The following is a 17,890-nucleotide window of genomic DNA, read 5'->3' on the forward strand; positions in this document are numbered from 1 at the left end:
CTTAAATAATTACGGTATTGAATTTTAATTTAACACATGAGGAAATTTGGTTTAAAAATATTGTACCAGCAGATTTTCTCAGGATAACAGAAAATACTTCGTTGGTAGCATATAGTAAAGTAGGAAAGAAGATTCTTGTGCTGTCATCTGGTTATAAAATTGTCGTTATAATTCGAAAATAATTCATCATTAAATTATGAAGCGTAGAGTTTATGATCCTAGATGAATGATCCTTCTTTAGAAAGAAGACAAATACATAATTCTAATGAAAAGCTTATTTTATTTTTTGACTAAAATACTGCTAATAGTAAGCGCAAGCCAAATATATTTATTTATACCGCATAACTCTATTGTCATACTTTGTAATAGAAGTCGTTGGTCTCGTCCTGATCAATGACAGAAACGGTAAGGATTGTGGCGAAAGTTTCCTGGTCCTCTCGCACCTCTGTCACCCATTCTTCCTTTGTGAATAACCGGTGGCATGTCGTTGACGTCTGTCACTACTATTGAAACTGTTCCTGTCCCTAAGCAATTGGAAAGACTTAGACTAAAAGACAAAAGTTATATAATTTATGTGTATAGTACACATACCCATAATGTTTACGAAATCAAAAGAAAGAAACTTTATTTCTCACATATAAAAAAAAATTTTAAAAAAAATTCAAGATAATCAAAAATGTATTTCTGATTTTATATTTATGAATATCAGATTTTAAACAAATTGTGACTTTATAAATTTTAATTTTTCTTGTGCATTAGTTTGAAATGCAGGCTGATACTGACTCAAAACACATTTTGCAACAAATAATTAATTGAATTTTATCTAAAAGTGAGGCTACAAGTTATCATGCAATAGCGTATATAAGTATATTACAGAATATAGTAAAGAGATTTCAATAGACCAAGAAATTGTACACACCACTTATAAGCCAGGTTTCAGGTGTAGATGCACAAAATTAAACTTACGTAAAATTATTATTACGCAATAGGATATATTCACTAAAATCACTAAAACTGGTGAAAAAAGATCGGAATTTCAATATGTTTGTTCTCATTCCATGGATGGATAATATAGCTATAGTTCTTATAGCTGATAGGGCCAACCAGGTGAAACAGCCTAATTTATCTGTTGTTGATGCCCGATGTTGTAGCTAATTCCATGACCATCTGTACTTATTGATTGACTGTTTAAAATTACTAAACTCGATGGAACAACACAAAAAATCGTGTCATAGTTAGTATAGAACTTTTCAAAATTTAATAAACCACTTTAAATAAAGCCTTTTAGTATTATATCAAAGCTGTGAAGGAAACAGGATTTTTAGAACATTTGCCATCGTTCAGTGAAACGAAAAATCAGTAATACTACGTTTCTAGATCTGCAATCTCATCATTTCTTCAGGTAAATAACTGAAGAATAACTGAAGAAGAGATCAGATTTCAGATCTCGAAACTTAGTGTTATTAATCTTTTTGTTTCACTGAACGATGGCAAATGTCCGGAATAATCCGGTTTCCTTTACAATCAAACAAAAAAAATTAAACAACTTCAAACAAAGAATATCAAAGCTGTCATAACTGTACTATGAAGTTAACGATGTACACAAACCAACTCCTAACGTTGTGTTTCGGAAGCACGACTATACATTGATCAAAGTCACCGACACACAGGGATGCTGTCCAATAAGCAATAATTTCTTGAAATTGTCATACAGGTTATCATTTTGACATCTCCTATATCCATTCTGCATTCAGATGTTTGATAAGTAAGGAAATTGTATCGTATACGGGGATTTACCACCTTGTATGTGTTTTTATAGTTTTTTTATGTAGCACTTTTGACAAATATACTGCTGCATTGTTAAATACTTTTAAATAATTAACTTCCAACTTTTCCGTCAATTCGGGTATCCATAAAGGTGTTTAAATGAGGCAAAATTATTACAGCTAATTATTATTTCTACTACTTAGTAATAAGCAAAGCAAAAGTGAATAGTGAAGACTGATTCACTTGAATACTAATATTGGTGTTAATGCGGGAATGTATTATATTATTATAAGTACCTTTTAAGCCCCCTCCATCCATAGCGGTCACTTGCAGTGTATAGTCAGGTGTCTTCTCTCTATCGAGACAGCAAATGGCAGTTTTTATTTCTCCCGTTTTTGGATTTATGCAAAAAATGGGAGATCCTGATTCCTCGTCAAGAACATTCTTCTCGATGTTGTATGTCAATTGAGCATTTCCACCCTCTTGAGGGTCATCAAAGTCGACCGCTGCCATTAATAGTACTAGCACACCTGGAGACACATGTTCCCTACATAATATGTTACTATAACAATCACTAAGGATTTGATAATACATTCATGGAGAAAATAAACAAACCACCCGTTGCATTCCTCTCTATTAAATGCAGTCTATAATTATGTCCGATATTTTTATAATATATATCTTTAATAACATTGAAAGTATGTTAAGAATTCTCGTTAAAATGCTATATTTCTGATGTAACTGTTGTTATTGTTTTGCAATAATAAATATAAATAATAAGAGATTATTCAATAATACATAACACATTGTTTATACAAAATTTAATATATTATTAATTAAAATTATTTAAAGTGTAGGATTTTTAAGCTAACACGCAATCATATATATTCAGAAAAGTATAGTTTTAGATCAAATATAATTTGCTGTATTAGGAGAGGGTACTATTTTTGGCAGGTATGAAAATCGAGAAGAAAAAGTTTCGAAGTGGACTAATTTGTAATGACTAAAAATATTTTCCACGTTCGTTTTGATATGAAATTTTTTATATGAAATGACAATGTGGATAACAGTATATCAATAACCAAACTGTAATGGTTCATATGATTATAATAATATATGTTTTTTTTAATTCAGATTGTTTTATGTGATTAGTTTTTCCGTATTTTCCGTTAATGTGATAATTAAGTGTTTTAAACTCAAAATACGTATATTGATATGAACGGGTGTACTGTCATCAATTTTTTTCGCTAACAAAAAATTTAAGGGGGGGGGTAATTCATTATAATAACAGCTCGGTTAGTGGATAGGGAAGTAGAGATTCTTAGCAGGATTAATACAGTTAGAGATTGGTGAAAATGTGTTTGTAAGTGACGTTTCTCGAATTAAAAACAAGCTTTCTACTTGCCTAAAATGAGGAGCTTGACGTTTGTTATTCGTTTACAACAAGAAGCGTAGGAAATACATAGTTGTTCTTAGTAGTAAAAGCATATTTTCGCTTATTTCCGGAGTGATAGTACTTTCTGGATGGTAAGATTGGCGGTACACTGAAGGGTAGCATAATTTGTTTCCAAGTTGTGCATTTATAGTTATTTATTTAAAATTTACCCCTGATATCAAATGCTGCAGTTAAAATACGAATGTCATATTCAGTTCCACTTGAAGTTTGATTATGTGGACAATGTAACTATTTGTTTTCTATTACTAGTTAGAATGTTACTATTACTAGTTATCTAAATTTTAAAAATCAAAATGAAATTATATTTCTGTAATAATGAAAATGTAGGAGCCTGTAATATTTAATCCTACAATCATTTCAATTGTGTTAATTTTCAGATTCCGATAAAGATCAGTTTGATTGGACTATTTATGTATTATTTATGCTTTAGAGTTAAATTAAAAGTAAAGTCAGTAACTTACCTTGAGCATCTCAGGAGTTTACAAAGTCTGCCAAGTCTGGTATTAGTTTAGAGTAAACGTTAACACTATTTGAGTTGGTGGAGAAGAGCTTTTGACCTAGCTATCAATTGAAAACATACACCAGCAAAGGATTCTCTCTCGATGTTAATATTGATGTCGAAATCCGTCAAGTGTATTTCTGATTTGATTAATTCGATCTCTGGCAAACAATCTTTCTAAATTTAAATATGAATTCTAATTGTTTAACACATTCATTCTTTTCTGTACCATTCGTTATAGTCTTGCAGATTTATACCTATGAAGATTGTTTTATCAACTAGTTCCTTAATATTATCCGATGCTTGCGCATATTTGAACAAGAATATGTCGTATAATAAACTTTCGTTTGATAAATTGGAATTTTCAATACTAAACTTAAAATTTTCGAAACAATGGCCTACATTCTAAGCTGTAAATATGAATTGGGTATAGATCAAGGAGATCGTGTTTTGTTAAAAGTTTGTTATTAAAATCTATGTACATTAAGACACATTATATCAAATCTTTGCAATTATTCGGAAAAGTTGATGATAATAACTCAATAAATCTTACCTGCCGTACTATTCTCCATGACACTGGCAAAAATTATACCTTCAGGAAATAACGGTGCGTTGTCATTGACATCTTTGAGGTTAACTTGAACATCCGCATAACCGACCAGACCTTGGCCGCCCTCGTCTTGGGCAAATACAGTAAACCTCCATTGGGGCCGGCCGTTAGGTAGATCTCGGTCCAGTGGCTTAATTGTAACAAACCGGTAAAACAAATTTTTGTAAACTATTACTAAACACAGTGTGCAATTTAATAGGTAGTAAGTGTATACACATATAGCCTATTAGTCATTAACTCGCTGCGTTCAAAAATTGTTTTTAAAACATTAAATTCTCACATCCCTCTTATTAGTACCTGTGACGGAACTAATAGTAGAGCTTTTACTGATTTCAAAAACACAATACATGTTGTACTTTATACATGGGGTTTCTATATACAGCATAATTCAATGACCAAAAATGCAAGCTGCGTGTTGTATAGTACACTACTTGCTCACCTGTCAAATCAGTCCATGTAGAGTGTTGAAACTCAGTGCAGATATGAATTAATAGATAAAAAGGAGTTTTAAACTGTAACACTAAGATCTATTTAGGATCATTTATCGTTCGCCTGTATTGATGTGTACTATATAAATCATTATATTCCAGTATCAGTTCGTTTTAGTTTTATAAATTATAGTAACAAATTTATTCATTACTTTCCAACATTTTTCACAATTTGCAAGGATGGATTCTTACATGTACATGTAGAGGATCACTAAGTATTATCATACTACAGAAAATAAATCACTGTATTCTATTTATACATAAAAATCTTTATACCAATTCAAGTAAACCCCATACAAATTCATACAACCCCATAATCACATTTTCTGATCTTAGAAGCTTGCAATAATATTATTGTGTTGACTTAAAAGAAATAAACATAGCACTTTATTCCTTACAGGCAATGTCTCAGTTAAAGTACTCTCTTTCTTTAAAAAAATAAAGAAATATATCAGTGACAATGAAAATAACAAGATGTAGCATTTAATGAGATTAGTCTTCACAGTAAACTTAGTAAATAAAAAAAAAACTATAACAGAACTAATTTTGTGCGCTGTTCTAATACTACATTCCATTCATGTTCTGAAAAAATACAATCACAGTGAGTATAAAAACAAAACTCTCCACTTCCCTAATACTGTCTTAAATATCCCTAATACTGTCTTAAATCATTCTGGACATAACACTTATTGTAAAATTATTTTACCGTTGTTTTGAATAAAGCAACTACTTTTCGACCTGAATGGATATATATATATATATATATATATATTTTTTTTTTATTTCGACCTTAATTTACTTTGTAGTAATTTTCGTTTAAAATCTTTTCTACTTTTTTTATAGAAAAGCTCAAAAATATATATACACAAATTCATCTTAGCAAACATATCCTTAATTCTGTAAATAGTGTTAATGATGGTTCTCTCACAGCTATCTTCATAATAATGGTAAAAATTCGTCTATTGTTTTTATGATATATCCAAATTACTTAAATACGTATCCATTCCCCCCACATAAGATATCATATTAAAGCTTACAATATGCTATTGAAAAATAAACCAACTTGAACATAGAAATATGTGCAAAAGGGTTAAAAAGAAATAAGACACTCAGCACTTAATTACTCTTCTTGCTTAATACACTGAAGTTTATCTTTTAGTTAAACGCTCTGTATAGATACATAACCAAATATTTCAATGGATTTGAACAGCTTATTGTTACACACTCACATTTCTTATGTTTATTTACTTCACTAAGATGTTACTATGTGCTGAAAGAAAAACTACTACAGTTAAAATTTTTGAACATGGCCTTTTAAATATTTTAAAGCAGAATTGCATCGTAACTGATGAGATGAGAGAAAAATTATCAAGACCACACAGACACTAAAACTGCCACCTTAGTTGTTAGACTCGTGCAACCCACTTCAGTCAATAGTTAATTCAATTGTGATTGTACGTGTATTGACAATACTTACCTGTCTCGTTGGTTCGTGAAAAGTTGTTTTATCATTATTACAAAGCCTGTTGCATTTTTGAGAAGATTTTACTGGTAATCTATGTACCTGCAGTAACACTTGAACTATTTTAGACCATAATGGAGGAACTCTAAGGTCGAAGTTCATATCTTTCTTAGTGGTAGCATTTATGATGTAATAATGAGTCCTATGATACTGCTGTTGTGTGAAATAGTCATATATCATGCGTCAGGTGCCCATTTTTCTGGTTTCATTGTTAAGAGGATCAGAAGTTAAGCTAAATTGCAATTTGTATTTCATGTTTTTCGATTATCTGAGAATATCTGGTTTCAATTAATTAGACTACCGACACCAAATTGGAGTTTGCTATTTTACCCCCCCCCCCCATAAAAAAAACATGTCTTTAAAAGTCATGTATAATTTCGTAGTTAGGTTTGATTTAAAACAGTGATGTTCTATTTTAAGTTACATGTGATATATATATATATATATATATATATATATATATATATATATATATATAGTGTTATTTTAAAGTTAAGAACTAAAGTTTACATCAACAATACTAACACATTTCAAAATTTAAATTATGACTGTTGTCATCCATACCATACAACGATGGGGTCCTATTTTTTTATTTTTAAATAGACTATTAGAGTGATCAAGGTTAATAGACCTATAATAATAAACGAATGGATATCAGTAGTGTTACATTAGTTAAGATATTATTTGTAAAATCTCAGATGTTATGTGGAAAATTTTTAAGTACCAACAAAGATATAAATAATTGATAAATGAGGAACAGATTAATTTTTTATGTATACCTGGTTCCCTAGATATTTGAAATAACTAATGTGCGATTAATATATTTTTAAAACCTTTAAATTAAGTTATAAATGAAACATTCCGTTTTGGTTCCATTCCAATTTCAAAATAATTTATGAAATGTGCGATGGTGCTTTGAATGTTCAGACAAGGCCTTGGATCAGATAATGGTCTATCGGATTTTCGGGGGACGATATCAAATAAACTATTAGTTATTCATATTCTAGAAAGGGTTGTTGTTTTTTAAACATATAGCATTGGGCCAAGTTTATATATATATAGCTATATTATATATATATATATATATATATATATATATATATATATATATATAGCTATATATATATATATATATATATATATATATAGCTATATATATATATATATTATATTATATATATATATATATATATATATATATAGCTGACAACAGAGAAGCCGACAACAGTAAAAACATGTATATTTATGCGATTGAATTCCACTTCGGGTAAAGAGCTACAGTGAAATATCCACTTCCCGATGTGCTTTCTCTTCATTAGTTGTACATTTGCACTAAATCTCTTCACTGTACGACAAACGGCTTTTGATATAATGTATGCAAAAACCTACTTGGAGATACATATAAGTATAAACTTTTTAAATAGGCAGAATTTATTAACAATTTAATTATGTTGTAAATCATTCTCTAAATGGAAATGTATGCCTACTTTATGGGTCACCTACCCTTCTGGTCTTATTTCTACCTACAGTATTTGTTTTCGGAGATAATGAATAATGTAAACCTGAAACATTTGATATAAGAAGTGATGTTACTATCAATCTTACTCTTTGCTTTCACGCAAAATTGAAAATAGTGCTTAAATTAACTAAACATATGATTATGCTTGCATCAAAACATCTTTAGACATAACAGTCGATTACATTTAATATGGTTTTCAAATTAAGATTTTAGAGATGGTGCTTATCCCGGAAGGACTTTGAAATATTAGTACGCCTATAGTCATACTAAGGACCTTACAAATGTCCTTTACACAGAATTATGTATGTAAAGTTTTACACATTTCAGTATAATCCGTTGAATAATCTACGCGTAAAAGCAAAACATACAAACAAAGGCACTTTCGCCTTTTATTTATTAGGTAAAAAAATTCTTTACAAATTGTGAGATATATAATTATTTCTCGTATAAGCTGAAGTCATTGTGTTGTGGTCTATATATATCCTTATTCATCGTTGCTAATACTATAAACAATATTTTTTTGTGTATGTAAATAAATAAGTTAAAATAAAAAACGTATTATTAAACTTAAAACTCAATTTATATTAATATTTGCTTAACGCCTATTAAAAAATGTTAATATAATTAATTACTCATAACATTTTTATAACGCCGCACTACAAGGAAATATTATGTCTTGTGTAAAAAAGTTAAGGAGTTACACTTTCAATGGTACAACTATTGAAGGAAACTTGTTACCAGCAAAAACAATAAATAAAAGCTTTTTAACTCGCATTGTGAATTGAATAAGACATTTATTTTTTAGTCTGTAATACTTCAGACCAAGTTTATATTTTTAATAATTTAATATTTCTTACACATGAAGTTTTAAATTTTATGCATTTAGTTTATTTTATTTTAATAAGTAACTTTGCCTGTACTCTGTATTATTTTAGTGTTGGATGAATATTTGATTATGACTATAAACTACGATGACACTTAGCATACGTTGCAAATCTCTTTGCCCATTATCTATTTGCTAACACAAAAATATATTATATAAATAAAAACGTACTTATAGTAAAAAATGTTATATTACATTCATACATATTTTACAAACCACTGAAATTCATTTACGATTATGTCTACATATTTAAATCCAATTTTCTTCCTCAGAAAAAATTTAAAGAGACATTGAGAAAGTGAGATAGCGAAAGAGAGAGAGAGAGAGAGATGTATGAAAATATAGTTTTACATTTAGCCTTGTAATATATGTATTATTACTCTCACCTTAACAACGTATATTTCTCCTGAGCTACTGTTGATAGAAAACTGAGTCCCAGAGGGCTCCTCCGTGTCAACTCCAGGACCCGTAAGGAAGTAGACAATATCTCTTGGTCTGTCCTTATCGGCATCAGTTATATTCACCTACGCCACACAATCTAGTTTATTACTAAAGAATAAAAACGTTTACTGAAGAAATCAGGTCTCTTATTACAGAAGTTAACGAATGTTTTATACAGTTACTGAATTTTTCAGAAGAAAAGAGGGTACAATAAAAAGTATTAGTTACGAGGATTTTCTGAAGACACTGAGTCACTTGTTTTGTGTAACGATTAAATCTACATGAATTTATTCTATCGTGACGTTTTTGCTGTAAAACTCATATACTTTTTAAACAAAGTTTTGGGTTAATATTTTAATAAATTTATACAGTTGGGGTTCACAAAAACCGTGGTTTCAATGTTGCACGCTACATAAAGTAAATGTCAGCCCACATATAGTCGTCTAAATCATAACAATAACTTGCCTTTGTTATCAGCTTTGAAAACGATGATTCAAATTTTATACATTATGAAAAATTACACGGTCTTCCAAAACTTAGTGTCATAGTTTCGAATCAAGGACAGTAAAATTTGATTACGTCACCCAAGTAGAAGGACCTAATTTATTTCCTTTCATTTAAAAGAAAATCTAAATATAATAAATATTTGTATATGGATTTCAACCAACAACAGCGTGTTTCCATCCCTATAAAATGTACTGATTATCAGTGATAAAGTATTTTTAATTATATAGATAATGAACCATCTACATCGGTGTAAAGGACAAACAAAACTAAAATTTGTGTTTAGGGTAAAATTTTTAGGATAATAAATATATATTATAAGTACTCGGAATGATAAAATATAATTAAAAGATAACACTAGTTCATGCAGCAAATATAAAGTCTAGAAAAAAGCATATTATTTTAATAATGGCGTATAAAAATGCAATAATTCTTACGTTAATAAAGAAGTATGTTTCTGCTAAAAATCATGAGAGTTAGAATGTACTTCAAATGGCATGAGTTGTTAAAAATGTTCGCTGACAAAATTTAAATTTTTGTATCAAACTTATACTAATAAACATCAAAATATTTTATCTTGTCTTTCTTACAGTAGTAGACTCAAAATAAATATGTTTGACGAAGTATATTTCTTTACCTGTAGAATCTTTTTTGGTAGGTTTCGATCATCCTCCTCTGTGATTTGGGTTCGGTATGAGGATCTTTCAAACACAGGAGGGTTGTCGTTGACATCTTGAACGTAGATGATCAGAGTGGCGTAGCTGACTGACTCTCCATCCGTCACCAGCATTTGAAGAGAATACTAAAATGTACATGTCTCGTATTGTAGTGATGAATGATTAACTAGTAGGTTACTGAAATATTGGATTGTAATTCTAAGATTTATAATTTGATTTAGGACGCCTCTAACATCCTTGATACGAATCTCAGACATTCCGCTAGTACAGAACTTAAAGCTAATTTCGATGATGAGCAATTATAATACGTACATTCACGCACGGGATCACTCAGACATGCAACGTTAGATGTTTATATAAAAGTATAGATAATTTGGATTGTAACACACCAAATAAAAACTTGTATATGAAATAATTATTACTATTGATGGTTTTGTGTTTAAAGTAAGGGAATTGTGTTCGACTAGAAATAGTAGACAGTAAGTAGAACACACTGTAGACAGTTTGTCCACTACCAGTACTATCGGCTAGAGTAATGCTCATTGTTAGTATGCGGGTAGCCTGCCATGTGTCGTGTGTTTCCGTCTTGTTCCTTTTTAATTTCCGTTGTGTACAAAAGTACAGAGTGTCTAACGTAGTGTTTCGTAATTTTATTTTACGGTAATCATGTTCTTGGGAAAATATTATCTCTTTCTAAGAGTGAAATGCAGTTGTTATATTTGTTAACCTTAATAATACAAATTTAATTGATCCACTGTGATTTAATCGAGTACCTCATCATGAATCCTTTTAATTTTTTAACCACCTACAGCCAAAATGTTAAAGTAAAAAGCTGTAATATACGTTTTGGAAAAATCTAATAAAATGTCGAAAAATATTACAAATATAAGACAGTTTTAATTAGGTACTATGTTCGTTTGTTATGTTTAATTTTAACGTATTTTGACATAAACCTTACAAGTGCATTATCCTGTGAAAATATATGTATAAATTTAATCTGCTTATCGTGTAAATGAATTATATCATAATCATTTCGTATAATCATTTTATAATTTGTAACTTTGCAACGTTCTTGCACGAATTATATTTTTATTTTCATGCCCTTGACGTGCATTTAACGACAGAAAGATGCGTCAACTAATAATTTGGTACATCCAGTGGAATGTTTTTAACATATGTTAAAACATTCTATTGTAAGAAAGTTAAAGTATGTTTGTAACAGATAAAATACATTTTAGTTATTTTAATGATTCCTAAGGATATTTTGGTTTATTATTGATATTTCGGCTTGATATTAATATATCAGGTAATCCTTGATAATATTAAGGGATTACTTTAATATATTTTTTTAAGTTAGCAACTAAAATAGATCTACAGATCCTATTAATTAATCTTTGAAATTCATATATCGATGTAACTATGCAAAGAACGTTAAAAATACATATAATACATCCAAGACATGACATAAATACATTCAAGTAATTATTGGTTACTTTTTCGCATTTTATATTTATTGCAATATATCATTATCACAGTTTTAGTATTTAGTACTTATTTAACATTAGAAATGACTATTTTAATTTTGTTTCATTAAAATAGCATATCTACTCGTAATTTTTCAACCTCAAAATACTATCAGGAATATAATTATAATCTTAAAAACTACTATATCGTGACATTTCCATTGTCATTGGACACAAATATCCTATTATCTTCAAGCATAGATAATATGTAAATTTCACATTCAATCTGTTACTTAAGTCTAAAGATATGAAGATGGTGATTTCAATAATGAAGAACACTAGTTTTAGATCAGTAGGCTGAAGTTGGAGAAAGGATATCTCTCTCATAGTATGGAGGAGTTGGAGCGTTTTGTCAAGGATTGAGTTTTTTTTTCAAGATGGGTGATAAGGAGACGAGAAAGGTTAATTTGAACTGTCTCACTTCTTTGAACTCTCTTCACATTGCACTGTTATTACTTTTAGTAAAAAGACCTTCCAGATTTTAAAAGAACAAAATAAGTGTAAGAAAATGGATTCTAGAAAGGACGAGGTATAATTAAGGCATTTAAGGGAATGTATTCAATTGACAGATATGTGGTGCGTATTTCTCTTTACATGTAAAATAATGGAAATGATCCTGAAATATTCATAAAATGATGCAAGATTATTTTATCGTGTAATTGATGGTGATTACGGATTGCCTTCATTTTTAAATTTAAAGCTATTACTGGATTGCTTAACGAAATATTGATGCAAAGTTTAGGTCAGTACTTTGAGAAAGTGGCATAATAAAGCGGCATTGTGGTGTTGGTGAAAAGAGAGGACTGCAATAGGTTATCTAGGGATTTTTTAACCTGAAAAGAAGTGAAAGGGATGTGAGGATATTAAATTCAAAGTGGTACAGACATCGATGTTTCTGATAAGGATAGAGTTTTCTAAAGTCAGGAAAAGGAATGACATTTTGAAATGAGTGAATGCGATAGAATACGATGTTGAGTCGTGAGGATTGTTGTTAGAAGAAAAAGGAGTTAGACGAGTGGAGACGGCTGCGCAGAGAAATTTTGACCTTTCATCACAGGTAAAGAGAGATAAAGTGCCTGGAAAAATACAAGTTGGAGGGATTGTACCACAGGGGAAAGAACAGGCAGATATTTTGGAGGAATGGCAGGATAGATGGATAAGATCAAGTAGGAGTGGAAAATATTTCAATTTCCTATAGTAGAGTAAGGATTAGAAATATTGACGAAGGAAACTGGATTATTATGCTATTGAGTAATTGACGGGAAGATGCAATTTCAAATTGTTATGGACGAGAATTGAGTTGTAGGAGCATGTGGTGTGACTTCAAGAGTGTGATGTATATGTGGTTTGTACATGTATTGCGTCTGTTTAAGCATAATGTGTTTCGGAAAAATATTTGTAGGATTTACCACTAGAGATATTGCGGTGCGATACGAAAAAAGGTTTGTGAGAATCTTGGCCATCTTAGTTTACTGTAACAGACTGATAAGAGAGCTAGGGGAAATGAACAAGAATCCCGAGAGATTAGGAGATGTGTGACGGGGAAGGACATTGTTCTGAGGCACTGTAGAGTAAGGATAGGAAATTAAATAAGTAACGTTTGAATTATTTAGGGATTTATAAATAGGATATTGCCATAACTTTGTAATACAGGGTGAGTGGCTCTTGGCGTGACAGAATTTTATGGGCTATAATGCAATGTAAATGTGATACAATGGTGGTTATAAAAAAGTCTAACTCCAAATATTAGGCCTGAAATGAATTATTTTCAGTTTTTATAAAAAACCTGTGTTTTTGTACGTAAATCTGATATTTCTCAGCAACATATAGACATATGTGAGCAATCTACATCATTTTAAGATTCTCTGTTAAATTTTCAATTTGAAAAAGTTATCGGTTCAAACGGTAAGAAAAGAAAATTAAGCTTCAGGTCGATTCAAATGGGAAAGTTACTAAGTTTCAGAAAAACTGAAATATCATTGAACCCCATCTTTTTACCACATCCTGTACACAAGAATGTGTCAAGTGATATTAAAAACTTTGCTATTTAATAGGCTTTAAAATGGTATGCCATATGACCAACTATTTAGGTGGTTTGCCATTTTAAAAAAAATCAGTAAAGGTTAAAAGTTAACACTGAGTAGTCGTAGGACGGTATAATAAACATAATTTTTGAGCATTACTAAAGATATTTAACAATGGAACTTTAATAAAGTATCAATAAGGTAAATGAAAATTAGAATAAAATGAAAATCATGAACATAAAACATTAAAAGTAAAATCATTGCAGTTCATTCTCAAAATGGCGACCTTCTTTTCTCACACAAGCTATTTCTCGCTTTCTCATTGCTCCTACGGTCATTTTAAAAGACAGTTTTTCCCGAAGCCTTTGAGCAGCCAGACCAATTCTGCCTTGTAATTCTTCTTCTGAGTTTACTGGTGTGGAATAAACTTCCTGCATAAAAAAATCCCACACGAAAAAGTCCATAGGTGTAAGGTCGGGAGATCGGGCACGCCATGCGACAGTTCCCCCACGTCCAATCCACTCAGGATAGTTTTCAGTCAGCCATTGACGTACTGTTGCATTAAAATGTGGAGGGGCTCCATCCTGCTGGAATATAAGCTCGTCTCTTTCAACATTGTTCAAACCATCTAGAAGGTTAGGTAGGTCGTGTTGCAAAAAATCTAAGTAGTTTGTTTCATTTACACTTCCATCAAATATGTGAGGGCCAATCAATTGGTCGCCTAAGACACCACACCAAACATTAATACTTAAGCGCGTTTGAAAGGATTGTTTCCTTGCCCGGTGTGGGTTTTGTTGATCACAGTGGTGCATATTATAACAAATTAAAAATTCCTGCTCTTTTAAACAATGACTTATCAGTCCAAAGGATTTTTCGAAAAAATTATGCTGCTCTATGTCTCTGTTTATCAATCAACGACAGATTGGTACTCTAGGAGCACAATCAGTTGCTTTCCGACCTTGAACAGGCGTAGAATGGTTTGGATGGAACTTATTCTTATGCAAAATGTCCAAAACCTTCCATTGTGATACACCTACGTCTCTAGCAAGTTGTCTACTACTACCTTGTGGATCATTCCGAACTGAATTTAGAACTACTTCATCTAATCCTACATCATGAACAATGTGTCCTACTTCGTTAGGTCTTTACTGTACCCCCCTTCACAAGACGTTGATGGAGTCTTGAGAACAAAGAATGACTGGGAAGTCGGCGATCAGGGTAGCGAGCTAGATACTCTCTTTGGGCAGCACGCGCATTTCCATCACAAAACCCGTCAAAAGTGCATATCAGCGTATTCTCGTGTAGTGAACTCCATGGCAGCCTACCCTTGACTAAATTGAGCAAAAAAATTGTTTATTGGAGGTAGAATTAATTCATGTGGTTACTGGTCTCACAAAAAAGATAAGGAATGAATGTACAATACTGGTGAAAGTGATAAGATAAGGAATTAAAACATTGATAAAGGATGTGACCATTAATCTGTAACTAGCATCCACAAATTATTTTAAACTGCTTTACTTTTTTGTAATCTTCAATTCCGTGTGTTTTATGAGGAAGTTTTATAAAATATAAAAATTAGGTACAGATGTTATTAAATTGTTTTAATCTTTTTGTAGCTTGCATGTTTTTTAATATTCAAAGTGATAAATGTAGGTAACCGAATACTTAACTATGGTCATATGGCATACAATTTTTAACCATATTAAATGGCAAAGTTTTTAATATCACCTGACACATTCTTGTGTACAGGGTGTGGTAAAAAGATGGGGTTCAATGATATTTAAGTTTTTCTGAAACTTAGCAACTTTGCCTTTTGAATCGACCTGAAGCTTAATTTTCTTTTCTTACCGTTTGAACCGATAGCTTTTTCAAATTGAATATTTAACGGAGAATCTAAAAATGTTGTAGTTTGCTCACATATGTCTATACGTTGCTGAGAAATATCAGACTTACGTACAAAAACACAGTTTTTTTTAGAAAAAACCGAAAATAATTCTTTTCATACCTAATTTTTGGAGTTAGACTTTTTTATAACCACCATTGTATCACATTTACATTGCATTATAACCCAAAAATTTTTGTCACACCAAGAGCCACTCACCCTGTATATTTTTGTACTATAGGAATATTATTAGCAGTCGATTTGGCATAATTATTTTGATGGAGCATTTAAATTGTCACTAGATCTATAGAAAGAGATAGAAATTTATATAGAGCTACTAATCTTATGCACTAGGGCATTCAGCTGCGAGACATGTATGAGGGTTAACATGTTCCTATCTACCGTTCCTGAAAGGGCAGACAGGTAGGAGTACACACCATGAAGCACAAAAATAGAAACAAAGTATATTTTTCAAATGTTTCATCGACGTACCGACTAATAATATCTTTGACTAATAGTCACAGGAGGTGGTGGAACTTCGAGAGAATCCACCACAACACACGTTTATTTCCAGTATCAACGTGGCATTTCAAATAACACCAACATACATACGTACATAGCTTTATTGCTAGGTTCATATAGGTGTTCTCAATAAAGCTAGCAGATCTATGCTTTATGTAATAGCATTGAAAAATACTGATAGATTATTGATCTCATTGCAATATCGGAGATAACATTGTTTAACGACCAATTGTAACAGTTGTGTACAGTTAAATATATATGCATAGTTAAATTTTATTCTTTTTGATATTTTTAATCATTCTTTTAGTAACTGTTGGATACATGATAATCTCGTCATAGTAAGTGGAACTTCTAAAATGATATTTAGTTTGAATATAGTATTTACTTGTAAAAATATTTACATATTACCTGTTTAAGAGTATTTCACACATATACAGTATAACAAAGTTTAATAGTTGTTCCAGGCTTCACATAAAATGCGAAATGTGATATAGACAAAGTGATAAACCATAAGTTGTTGTTGGGCAGAAAACCTTTTTACACTGAATATTTCCATTTCGATTCTATGGTTAAATATTGAATCGCTCTAAATAAAAATGCAAAAAATATGAATGTAACTAAATAACTGTTCAATGCTTAACCATAACAAATCTGGAGATGATATACTTATATACAATTTTATTAGCAGTTTGGATGTAAATGTTAGGGTAAATCTTAACTATGTAACTAATAATATATATATATATATATATATATATATATATATATATATATATATATATATATATTTACATTTAATTTAATTCAAAATTATATACTTTATCTAAAAATTTTGTAAATCCTCCTGAATGTTATACACGAAAATATTCCATCACCAGTTATAAAAACATTTACTGTAGATGTATGATGCAATATGTAACTTGAAAATTGGGCTATAACATTTTTTATAATAAGTGGATTTCAATAGTTATAAATATTTATAAAATCATTTGTAATAAAGGTATAGCTAGTTAAATATATGTTCATATTTTGAAAAAAATTTCCAATGTTTATGAGCTTTATAGTATGTATTAAATTTTACTTCAAGATTTTGAGTATAATAAGTGGACTGATTGGATTTTATTTTCTGCAGAAATCATAAATTTAGTACACTTTGTATAATGGAATGTGTTTTTATTTCAAAATTGTACGAGTTACGTTATATGGTGGGGGTGTGTATAGACGGATATGATAAGAAAAGTTATTAAATAGCAAAAATATGATTATTTCTTTTTAATGAGCCACAATGCCTGAAATGACCTCGGCATTACCGGAATTGAGTTGAAATGTTGGTTGGAGTCAGACAGTCAATCTATTAACTTTAAAATTTAGATTTTATTACCACCACAAGTCCACACTTAATCAAATAGCACTAAGCTGACCGATTGCTCTCATTTTGTAAGTAATAAATATTATTACTAAACTACTGAATGAAAATGTAGCCTACCTGATGTAGCAGTATTTACCTTGAGCTATTATAAGCTTTTATAAAAGAACAGTAGAAAGCTATTATTATTTAATATATTTCTTACTG

General features: G+C 30.4%; 1 protein-coding gene across 1 annotated transcript in view; it reads right to left on the reverse strand.

The window, feature by feature from the left end:
• Positions 1 to 17,890, reverse strand: part of LOC124369485 (putative neural-cadherin 2) — a 119,181-nt gene that overhangs the window by 98,911 nt on the left and 2,380 nt on the right. Inside the window, 6 exon segments of the mRNA XM_046827498.1 lie at positions 360 to 473; positions 475 to 524; positions 2,064 to 2,297; positions 4,276 to 4,462; positions 9,131 to 9,268; positions 10,327 to 10,491. Of these exon segments, the coding sequence (XP_046683454.1) occupies positions 360 to 473; positions 475 to 524; positions 2,064 to 2,297; positions 4,276 to 4,462; positions 9,131 to 9,268; positions 10,327 to 10,491 (888 nt within the window).

Source organism: Homalodisca vitripennis, chromosome X (genome assembly GCF_021130785.1).
Source record: "Homalodisca vitripennis isolate AUS2020 chromosome X, UT_GWSS_2.1, whole genome shotgun sequence".
In the NCBI taxonomy this organism is placed as follows: domain Eukaryota; kingdom Metazoa; phylum Arthropoda; class Insecta; order Hemiptera; family Cicadellidae; genus Homalodisca; species Homalodisca vitripennis.